General features: G+C 38.0%; 1 protein-coding gene across 5 annotated transcripts in view; it reads right to left on the bottom strand.

The window, feature by feature from the left end:
- PTPN13 (protein tyrosine phosphatase non-receptor type 13) overlaps positions 1-12376 on the bottom strand; it is a 111109-nt gene that overhangs the window by 37382 nt on the left and 61351 nt on the right. For all 5 annotated transcript variants that reach the window (XM_062574320.1, XM_062574321.1, XM_062574322.1 and 2 more), the window contains 7 exons: positions 6335-6554; positions 4776-4850; positions 4492-4666; positions 3081-3234; positions 2806-2944; positions 2243-2395; positions 703-885 (listed from right to left, as the gene is read on the bottom strand). In XM_062574320.1, the coding sequence (XP_062430304.1) occupies positions 703-885; positions 2243-2395; positions 2806-2944; positions 3081-3234; positions 4492-4666; positions 4776-4850; positions 6335-6554 (1099 nt within the window). The remainder of the gene's footprint in view (positions 1-702; positions 886-2242; positions 2396-2805; positions 2945-3080; positions 3235-4491; positions 4667-4775; positions 4851-6334; positions 6555-12376) is intronic.

Genomic DNA, 12376 nt, shown 5'->3' with positions numbered 1-12376 from the left:
GACTGAAAAGTATCATTTTCAATACCTGTATGAAGGCAAGCATTTGAATTTCTGGTTAAATACTGACACATGACCACCAGCTTCAGGTGTACCCATTAAGTTGGCTGGCATTGTCCAGATCAAATCAGCCCCTGTCATCCAACATCATTTAGCTTAACCACTCTTGAAAGCATCACAAGTTAAAAGCAACATAGGTGCATCTCCTAGTTACACAGAGTACTGGCATCTGCCAGAGGACTCTACACGCCAGGACTCCCTCTGCCTCTCCATCACTATCCACATCCCATATGCGCTGTGGGGGTATAGTGCCCTGAAACGCAGAAAATTGACAGAACTTCTCCTCATGCTCAGAGTAGACTCTGACCTATCTTTGTAGAAGCTCCTTCCTTAGGGGTCAGGGAAGCCAGATTCACAGCATGACAGATTTGTCAAAAACTGCATTTCAATATGCAGGTGCTAAAATCCTTTCTGAGACTGAAAACTCAGCAGCATAAAGTCTATGTTAACAAAAAAAGTCTCAAAAATACCAAAATTTTCAGTGTGCTCCCATAACACAGTACAACTCAGCTGCACAAGACACAGTCACAGATTATGCTGGAAAATGCCGTCTTAAATTGCAGAAATAATGAACACAAAGAAACTCTCTGGACATAGATATAGGCTCATACACACAGAGAGAGGGAAAGAGAGAGACCAACTTACACTAAAAGATATTTTCTTCGTCTCCCTCCATGGGAAGCGTAGCACAGGTGTGCGGACCCCATTGTGAACTTCAAAAACAACAACTCCTTTGGAACACACTCCCAGGAGGATGCCAGTTTGAGATTTCTTCTCAGGCAGCACATGATGAAGATGAACTCCATATTCTGTGAGCCTCTGACACATCTGTACATATCAATGCAACAAAATGTTTAAGAGAGTCTGAAGCTAACGTTATTACAAGTCCTAACAATATATATGGAATTTAGAAAAAAGATTGCCCCTTGCCCAGTAGTTCCATTTATATAGATTACAGACACCATGACAGACACATCAGCTTGACATGTTCTAGATAGCTGTAAGTCTTGGTAATATCTCTTGACCTGTCCAGCGCTATAGCAAATTAATCAAGCGTTTGTTAAATCAAACTATGAAGAATGAAGACCTACAAGTAAATCATTAATTTTCCACAAACCAAGTGTTAGCAATGAAGTGTTACCAATCAAATGTATTTGTTATTAACACATTTCTTAAACACAGAATCACATTAACACTTTAATTCTGTGATCACTTTAAGCTATCACAACTGCCAAAAGAAGCAGTTTCACCCACTTTGCACTCCCAGTCATTTGTTCTTGCTGTCTCATCAGTACTGGCACTAGGGTTTGGTGCAACAAATCAAACAGGGAATCTAATTGCTCTTCCCTCCCTCCTCCTCCTTCCTCCCTTCCCCCAGCAAGGTTAGGTTTAACTAGGTTTGAGTCTCCTAGACTTGCTCAGTGCGACTCCTTTATGGTTACAAGAAAAATTCTGCCACATGAGCAACAGCCTTGGAATGGGAACAGGCAACAAAGACTGACTCTTTCACTTCAGTCTCAATGCAGCTGGAGCACTACAGTGTAATAGTCATCCAGCATCTCAGGGGCAAACCGTCACCCAATTTTCAGCTATTGCATCAAGGCAGAACTTCATCATTATCTCATGAGAAACAGCAGTAGAACTCATAATTACATTTCTTAGTGTGTCCTTTTAGAGTAATCTAAATATGCATATGATTATAGCTTCTCCTATCATCTTACCAGGTAGCTATAAAAGTAAGTCTGCCTGGTAGTATTTCCAGCTAAGGAAAGTATCCCAAACAGCATAAATCGCATTAACTCCAACAAAACCTTCCGTTATTTAAATTTTTCATTCCCAACAGAAAGAAGAAAGAATTTACAAAATGAAAAGTTTACTGAATAAACACAGGTCAATGGTTGCTTGCAACTTATTTCAGCTAAAGCAAAAAGACAACTCATAGCAAAAAAAAAAAAAAAAAAAAAAGAAAAAAAGAAAAAAAGCCTTCCATTTATTAAGATTTCTTTTCAGTTTCAAAGATGCATCTTTTGAGAAGATCTTTTCAGCTTTCTTCTTTTCCATTATTTTTCATAATGTCAGCTATTTACCTCTGTTTTCAATTTAAGCCCAAGTAGTTCTAGGACCCACACTCTCATGAGGAATTTCATACAGTGACAGACTAAGGCTGTGAACCACTATCACTTACCTTCAAAAATTCTAACTCTGTCTCTTTTTCAGAAGCACCTACATAAGTGCTATGCAATTTGGGCAACTCTTCTTTGATGCAGGACAGATCTAGCTTCTCCATCACTCTTGCTGGTAGATAGTGTTCTAGTCTGAAATAGGACATGCCATGTACCTACAACATGAAACATTTTTGTGGCAGCATCTCCATATAGCTGGATAAGAACATGAGTGAAGAATAAAGATAAATTTTAAACAAAATGATATATCCCAGCATTCAAGATGAAGTGAAGGGGTTCAGAATCTCAACCCTGAACCAGAGCTGAATTTCACATATGTCCTCCTATTGAAGCCTCTATCTACTTCTGCTAAATTAAGAAGTTTCAATACCCAGATCTTCAAATAGATTCTGCAACAGTTCTTTTCTATTCTCTGTCAGACTACAAGAAAACTACAACTGCCAACAGCACATCAGCTGAGCTTCCAAACCACAGCAGAAATGTCAAGCATGCATGCCAGCTCAGAGTCCATTCAGTAATGGAGGAGCATGGACAAAGATTCCAAGAGACGAAATCTGTGTTGTACCTCTGCCTGGTAATCTCCATACTCAGCTTGGAGGGCTAGAGATGCTAATAATAAGGCTGTCTCATCATCACAGTGCAACCTGTCTTCCAGGATGTCCTTCCGCAACTGCAAGTAATACTGGTGACAGGTCAGAGTATGTCTGGGGAAAAAAAATAGTAATAACACCATCACTTTTGGTACCCATTCTCTTAGCAAATTTACAGTGTTTGATTAACATCCAACTTCTGTCCATAAATTTAGGGCTTAAGAGGTTAAGAAAATGGTCACACACTCACTGTATAAGACTGACATCATCCACAAAAAACTTTATGCGAAAGAACAGAATGAAGTTGACAGGGGGCTTGCTCTTTTTCTTTGATTCTTCTTTCCATCCTTCTGGAGCTACTTTACTTAGCTTTATGTCAGGATCAACGAAGAAAAATTCATTGTCTGCCATGAAGTGAAAAAGAAGCACACAGATAAAGAACAAAAAGACCTATTTCCTCCAGCTAGAAGACAAAGGCTGGATTTCCAATTCTGTGATTTGGTTTTGAGCAGCAAGGTTTTCTGATGGCTAACAATGGTTTACTAGCAGGATGGCTACTAACAGGAACACTGAATAACAGCAGAAGAAATAAATTTTTTCATGAATTTCAGAAATACTAGTATAAAAAAAAAAGTTGTGCTCCCAATAGCTAAAAAACAGGAGCTGGAGTGTCTTTAAACATTTATGATGGTCATTAATTGTAGGTGAAAAATTAATTTACTGCAAATATTCCCCTACACCAAACTTTAATATAGAGAAACATGAAACATTTTTTCATAGTTCTAAGTCTGTCAGGATCCAGAACTGCTATAGCAAAGCATATTTAGAATTTGACAAAACCTCTAAGTTTACTAAATTAGAGCAGAAACCTCCATTTCAAAAAAAAAAAAAAAAATTAATCTCATAGGAATAAAAAAATCTCAGTCCTTCCCTCGCTTTCTTACTACTTCTGTTCTAGTTATATTTCTGCAAAATGTTTTCAAGGTATTCTAAATTGCCTGGAGCACTCAGAGCCTGCCATGGATGGACTAAGCTCCTAGGCTCCTAAATGCTTCCATCTCACACCAATATTCTGAATGCTACAGCTGTATGATAGTCTGTTAGACATGCTGATAAGAAACTCGTGTCTGAATGCATTAGTTTTGCCCCACTGACATTCTCCCTAATGGACAAAAAAGCCCAGAGAACAACTTCTGAACTGCTCTAACAGTGACCAATTAATGGCTCAGGTGCAAACTTTTTTCTAAAGGCAATCTGCTCTACAGGAGTGGAGCTCCTACACATCCCAGTCTCCCTGTGGGTCTCCCACCATCATCATCAGTGAGGTAGATATTAACAGAGGGGACATCTGTGATCCAAACACCTTTCATGTCCTCTGGGTGGTACAGAGCAACACACCTTGCAAAGGCAACAAGCTTCAGGGAAGAAAACTCAGCAGCCAAAGGGAACAGGCTGCCCAGGCTGAGCTACTGTTACTCAGGCAAAAAACAGTGTTTTATTTTGCTCTTCCTTGAGGAAGATATTAAGCCTCAATACAAGAGAGTATGACTCAGTAGCTGTTTCACAGATGCCAGGCAGTCTCTGCTTATCTACTCTCAACACCATATAGCTAATTCTCATTATTCTGTACCTCATCAACTATATTAAATCATTGTTCTTACCTCTTAAAGTAGCCAATCCAAACAAGTGATGCTCTACCAAGCCAATATGGGCAACAATCATATCAAAGACATCTTTACATATCGTTTTAGTATCACAGGTCAGCTCCAGCTTCTGTCCACTTAAAAGCATGACATTTACTTTTCGCCTGGTATCATCATTCTTCCCTTTCTTAGTCTGCATTTTGTGAAATAAAATATCACAACATTCAAGCTCACAGCAAAGGTGCATTTGTTGGCTTAACGCATTTCCCCTGCCATTGCTCACTGACTAGTCCCTTTCTTACCAAGATAGACTTTGGTAGATCCAAGGAGATGAATGGCTCAATGGTCATTTTCACAAACTCAGGGCCAAAGAAATTCTGCAAATCACAAGAGTGTGAATGAACACTGTGTTGTCAGAACGCACTGAGGGACAGTTCCAAAGAACCTGATTTTGCCAGCATGCCACAGAAGATACCCTGGCTGGCTACAGTGTTGATCACACTACTACATACCACATATTTTCCTTCCTTTTCCAGGCAAAAAGGAAACACTGTTGTATCATCTTCCTTTAAAATGCAAGACACGGGTTGGCTACTGAGATCATTTGGGTTTATCTCACTAATCAACAGCCTGGCATTGTTATGCATTGGTGCCAACTCTGCCTTGACAAATCTGACAGTGACACACAAATTTTGTCACCTAAAGACTGAAATGTTTTAGTCTAATTCCATCTACTGTATTCAAACAGAAGTTCTGTGAGATTTCTTTCAGTCTGTAGGTAAAATAAACGTACTAGTGATCCACCATCACTGTGAATTGTATGAAGCCATCTGTCTAAACAGTTAGACAGAAAAGCTAGAACTTTTCTGCACGATACCCACTTCAATATTGCCTTTATGAAAAGGCACTCGATTTGCCTTTTAAGGGAAGAAACTGCAGTGGTTACAGCCTACCTGTTACAGCACTCACTAAAACTACTATAAATGCCAGCCTCTTTGGAAAAACTGACTGGTTGGTTAGGGCCTATGTGAAGAATCTGGGTGGAGTGCTATGGACTGGAGAGAAATACAGGGAGTATTATCCTGGATTAGTATAGGAAATCCACCCAAGTCTTGTTTCAATCCCCCCCCAAAACAAAACAAAACAAAACAAAAAAAAACCCCACCCCCCAAAACAAACAAACAAACAAAAAATAAAAAAAAAAAAAAAAAACCCCACAATTCACAGAAAGTAACAGAGGGCATCAAGCTGTCACTTCTTCAGAACATCAGCATTTACCCACTTCACTGTCTCCATCTTCCTCTGTAACCTTATACTTTACCAACATATTAAGACAGCTGGGAAAGGAAAGAGGAGTTTGGAAGGTGATTCAGTGTGAACATAAGGGCCAAACGAATGCTGTCTACCTTTCTTTCCCTTCCCAGTTTGGTCATTTAATAACCTTTGATACTGGCAGAACACATCTACATCCTAATCACTGAGGAACAACTGCAGTGGTTGAAAATGGAAGTGGCTGAAAATACAGAATACAGGACAAAAAGACATCCTAATGAAGTTAGTATGCTATACAGTTTAACAATTAAGTGGCTGACAGATAAAACTTTTAGTAAAATCTTGCTGTCTAAGTTAGTGTCTTTGGATGCTACTTTAAGCTACATGCCACGAAACCCAGAAATTACCTTGTAAGGGTACGTCTTTCCTAGCAAGATAACACCAACCACCTAGTACTCAATTTGTTAATGACTACTGACTAGAGGACCTTGCTTTTAAAATACCTCAAATTTGAATTTCAGTTGAGACATTGCCCTGTATGAAAGAAGATAAGAGTTCAATAAGAGTTCACATGAGGTCAAAGCATTACCCTCAGTTTTCTTTGCGTCATGGCTGTTTCCAGGGCTATTTCTCTCAGCGGATCTCTGGTGATGTCAAGCATTGAGGACCTAACTGCATCTCCCGGGTAGAGGTTAGGTCGGGACTGCCTAAGAGCCATTCTGGCTTGCAGTTGCATCATTTCTTCTTCCTGACGCTTTAGCATCACTTCTTGACTTATTAGATTGCCTTCAAATGGTGTTTCATGCTGCCTATCATACAGTTAGAGAAGATAAAAGATATTACTGGCATGACTAAGATACTCTTCTGCATTTAAATATTATAGTTGAAAGAGCAGTTTAAGAACTTATGTAAGCTGAAACTCAAGAAACAAAAAACTAGCCAATATACTACTTTAAACACATTTATTCAGCAACTGAAGAGGTTAACACAGAGCGTTCCTGGATTGAAGCACTCTACAGCAATATATCAATACGGAAAACGAGTGGAACATGCCAAGTTTCCACAGCTGTCTGTCATCTATTTATATGAAAATAAACCCTCAACTGCAGTCCAAAAAATTCATGACACTAAAAACCAGTGAATCAACACAAAGCTAGCAAATCTACAGAAGGAAGAAAATATGAGTGCTGTGAAAATGTGGAAGTTTCTCTGTTCAAGCAGAGACTGTGAGAAAGGCATGCTTGAAAAGCTGTTGTTTAAAAACCAAAACCACTTCACATAAGCACACATTGCTCCAGTTACTTCTTCTACAGCAATTCTTCACTAGCTCCTTGCCCAGTATTGTATTTTATTCCTTGAATTTTCCTGAACAGTAGCACAGCTTAAAATACTTGCTATATTTTACTTAAAATATTTGTTCTATTTTATATTTATATATATTTCAGCATCCTATACTCTAAACTATTCTAAATATCGTATTATACATTTTTTTCAGTTTCCTATTTTGCTGAAAAAAAAAATTCCCTTCAACTCCTAAGAAAGGGTTGGTTGATAAGCAGGTATCACAAAAAAACAAAAGTTAAGGAGCCTAAATGAATCATCCGAAAGCAAAAAAAATGCAATATTTCTGAAGAACAGTGCAACTTATCCCCCAGTTCCTATCTCAGCAGGTATGGATCTCAAATGTCCTACCAATTCTATTCCCCATAGAAGCATTGGGAAAGTAGTCCATATCCTATTCTGGGTAGCAAAAGCAAAAACGACATTAATTCCTTTTTCCTGAAAATTGGGAAGTTAAGAAATGAAAAAAAAAGGGAAGGATCAAGAAAAGAAAAACTACTTCCACTTCCTCTTCTCTCTCTCACTCCTATGTACTTAAGGAAAATCACCTCTAAATCAAAACCAAAATATAAGCTAATCAAAGCTTCTTTGGAAATACTAAAAAAGAAAAAAATACCCACTGTACATACTATACAGCAGCAATTTTTTACACAGATAGAGGAAACTAACAAGACCTTCATTCATCAAGAAACATATTTTGTGCTTCTAAGTGTTAAGTTTTCACACTGCATTAGAATAATGAAAAACATTAAAGAGAAAAGTATCTGAAATCTTGCATACTGTACCACAGACATCTAGGATGTACAGAAAGTTCTGCACTGACATAGCCAGTCATACCGAAAGCTCATTCACAGACTTCTAAGGACATTAAAATTTCTATACTTACATTTTAAAAACAAAAAATACCTTTAATGAATGACAAATCAGTTGCAAACTATGAAAAAATGCACCTGTCTAGACTGTGCTAATTTGTGAGCATGATTTTTAATTTATTTCCATCTTTTCACAATAAAGTTTCTAACAAATGCCAACAGCATGGGTAGTGCACTGCATCATCTTAAAGTTTCTAGTATGTGAAGTTTTTTCATTGGTTAGCACACAAAAGAAAGTCTCCAAACAAAAGCTATGCCATTGCGAAAGCGTCCAAACAATAAAACGCCATTAACGAGCCAAGACCTGAGCAAAACTATACTGAGGTTCCTCAAACGGAATTTCAAGGGAAATATATAGTAGTTACAGGTAAACTCATTCGTGTAGCCCATTATCCTTCCCACTGTGATGGGTTTTCATATCATTGCTCCTCTCTCTCCCTCCGCTCTTCCTTTTGCCAACATTCTTAATGATGTGCACACGAAAGGACCAAATAATGAGAAAAGGCTTCAGACCCGCAAAGACTTGTACACATGCTTAGCTTTTCACGGAGAAGAGGCTCATTAAGTATCAACATATGTGGGAATATTCACAATGAACCATGTTAAATATGCCCATGAGCACTCTTAAGATCAAGGTTTAAGGATGGGCTCTGAAACAAAAAAGCAAAACAAAAACAAATACTTTCTGAACATACATGTCTATGAATTAGCAAAGACGATATGAAAAATGAGACATGTTACAACTAGCCATATCTAAAAACACTTGCTAATCTGAAAACTTCTACTGATGATAAATACTGCTTTTTTAATAACAAGCATATATCTGTGCAATGGAAGCAATCATAAATTATTTGTGTAAAATACTATCACAATGCTGATTTACGTACTTGGTTCATATGTGTTATTTTTCCTGAGAATTTGAGTGCAGAGGGGGAGAGGAAGCCCAGAAAACCTAATGCTTCAAACATTTTCTAAACATAGTATATAAAAGCTATCACCGCACAGAAATAGCAGGCTTTGGCATCATGGATAAGTAAAACAAAGTCTGGCTTGGTCAGATTGGCAGCATGATTCACTCAGCTTCCAAAACAAGGAACACAACTCTCATTCTATAGAAGAAAAGATACTCTTGACAAGAGCTCTTCTGAGAAGCTCAGAATAACCAAGTATTATCACTGCAGCAAAAAATCCCAGTTACATTCCTAACATACAACATCACGGAAGTGTGTTTTCTATGGTTACCCACCTGACAAGTATTTAGCTGCTACTCTGTGTTTTCATCAATTCTTGATTGCTAACTATAATCTCACAGATATTTATTAACCCAGAGATGGTAGGTGACCAGTCAGCTGGAATGCTGACTCCTAGAAAAGCAGCTAGTGAATTAACTCCTCACCTAGGGTACTTACCAGGAAATTACCACGTATCGGACCAGAGAAGGAAGTTGGAGGAAGGGAAGCAGTACGCATTCTCCAATGCATAGTGCAGTGGAAAGACCAGGAAGAGTCTGAGAAAGAAGGATGTATTTTGGTAGGGGAAGAGGGAGACAAAATTGGCATCTATTGGATAATTGGAAGGAAAAGGAAACAGAAGGAAGAAATCCATGTCAGCTGCTGCTCCTAGAGAGAAAAAGGAAGAAGCAGTAAAGGAGGAAAAAAAATCAATAGGATGAAAAAATAAGAACTACAAGAAGCAAAGAGGAAAAACAGACACAAGCATCCATTGCTATGACAGAAAGCATGCCAAGAAGTTTAAAGGATAGCAGTCACAGAATATGAGAAGGGTTTGAACGTACTCCTAAACTACTGAAAAAAATCTGTATGTTCTGCTTAGCAGTAAGCCAGTTTACCTCAACAGAACATGTCTCTTTGGCTGATAAATCTCAACAGCCTTACCAGTCTCTTCTGGCTTTTTGACTGGCTGCTGATTCCTGAAAATCAGAATTCCACCAATAATTACTTTACAGGTAACTAAGCAGACTCCCACTATGGACATACCACAAGAGCACTAAATTAAATACGTTTTTAAGCAAAAATGGTATCTCTGAATAGAGAGAAAAACACTAAAACATGCTCCCAAGTGCTGAAAGGATCCAAGCAATGGATTAAGTCACTCGCACTTCCCCAAACCCTGAAATCAAACAACTTGATTTTCAGCAGAGGCACAGAAGGAAGACCAAGCAAAAATTCAGATTCAAAACTATTAAACTTTGGAGTAAGACTGTACAATAACATACAGTCAAAGTTGTTCCACTGGTAAGCAAAACAGGTGATTCTACGCTGCACTTCTAGACTTCATGCATATACAAATTACTGCCATTAGAATGTACTAGATTTAACAGACCAATATAAAATAAAATAAAACAAAAGATGAACGATGAGAAAGTATGTCCTCACTGTTTTGCTGAGGCATTTTCACTTGCATAATGGGCCTGATTCGTTTACAACAACGTGCCTCATTTACATACCACATACCTCTTTCCATTTTTGAAACAACTTGAAAACAGAAACAGAACTTCTTTATCAGCACCCACTAGTTACTGTTGTTTTACTCTGAAGCATAGTTATAGTGTTGCATTTGCAGCTTTCATGGGTTGAACCGAAAGCCACTACAGAAACAATGGTAACCTGATAGTGGTCACCAACTTAAAAAAAAAAAAAAAAAAAAAAAAAAAAAAAAAAGGGGGGGGGGGGGCAGAGAAGTTGAGAAAGTTAGAAGTTTACTCTGTAGTCACAGAACCAGTAGTCTATTAGTCTGTTTTAGCATGAAAGTACTCAGGTGCTAAAATAGCATAACATGCAAAGCAAATATTTACAGGTCTTTTTAACAGGGTTACATGGAACACAAACCTCTAACCTGAATCCTAGAAAATTTGCCCTGAAAGCCCACTTACTAGTCAAAATCTCCTTATATCTGGATCACAAAGACTACCTGCACACTGTAGTAAAATACATATGCTGCTATATGAATAGATTCCATTTTCCCACCACCAAGGCAGTGTTCCCCCAGCTAAGCAATGCCTAAGGATTTCTCCCCCACAATAAATGACAATACATACATTTCAAAACAACATTATGTGTTTCAGGCAAAGCGCAAATGGTAAGAAAACCAATGCAGCTGCTCAGCAGATCACTGAAAGCTGTAAAATTCCCGAGTTACTGTTCTTTTGTTCATCTATCCTCAGGCACAGTCCTTCCTGAGGCCCTGCCTTACTCATATGCACTGAGGCTACAAAATGAACATCTGCTTCTTATACTAATTTATTTTAATCTCAACATTCAAAGCATGGCTCTACATTCTATTCACTGCCCATCACCCTATATGTACTTCCATACACCCTATATACACCTACCATCCTATATACAAGGAGGACACATTTGACAGCCTTGACACAGTATCTGAAATGGAAGAATTCCCATCCAGCCCATACTGCAACATACAAACATCCTAAAATATTGAACACAGCAGCAACAATCCTTCTCCTGATCTCCCCCAAAATAAGGGAAAAGCTAAGGTTTTGCTGTTGCAATGGCGTGAAGAGAAAGGGGGGGAAAACAGACATGTGCTTTTTTCCTGCTATTTTATTATGCAAGAGCTATTTGAATCATTTTGGTCAAGCATTGCAAGGTGATTCAGCACCTGGTAGAGACTAAAAGAATTTTCCATCTAAAAGGTCAACCTTCATAAAAATCCTCAAACACGTAGAATGCAATCACTCAGAAAATCTAGCAGGTACTGCTACATATGCTGCTGCTAAAAGATTATGCACAAAGCAGAACCTATTTTCAAAAGGAATATCGACAAACAGCACAGCGCTTTTATGAAAAAGAGAAAAAAAATAGATGTAATATTCAAATACATCGTATGATAAAATATATTTCAAAAAGTGTAAGTCCTAAAATTGGCATATCTAACCAGTGTTGACCTTTCACATGGAAAAAAAATCATAGCAGCAGAGCAACAGAAATCCCAAAATTTGCCAGAACCAGCAACCAAATGTATGGCTTTTGGCTTATTTCAAAGCAATTTCAGTTTACTATTTCTCTATAAAACAAATACGTTTCAAAATAATCCTTACTAACATCAACACTTTCTAAAATATTCCCTTAGAAGAATACTATTGAAATAAAAATGATGAAGTACTTCCAAGCAGAATCTAACTCATGACCTTCTGACAGATAAACTAGTTGCAGCACAATCTATTCCCCATTAAATACAGGAGTTGAATTTGGACTCTTTATCTGGTATAGTTACCTCTACATCACAGTGTATCATGAGACTTCTCCTGACTGTAATATGCAGTTCTGAAATGCTGCCATCTTCAAGGCACAACACGCAACTGACGGAACGCTAAACAAGTTGGGATCATAGTAAAAAATTTCTTGCAGTTTTAGAATAACTTCTTCTCTAGAGACCTC

Source organism: Rhea pennata, chromosome 4 (assembly GCF_028389875.1).
Source record: "Rhea pennata isolate bPtePen1 chromosome 4, bPtePen1.pri, whole genome shotgun sequence".
Lineage (NCBI taxonomy): Eukaryota > Metazoa > Chordata > Aves > Rheiformes > Rheidae > Rhea > Rhea pennata.
This window is presented reverse-complemented; position numbering and strand designations above follow the sequence as displayed.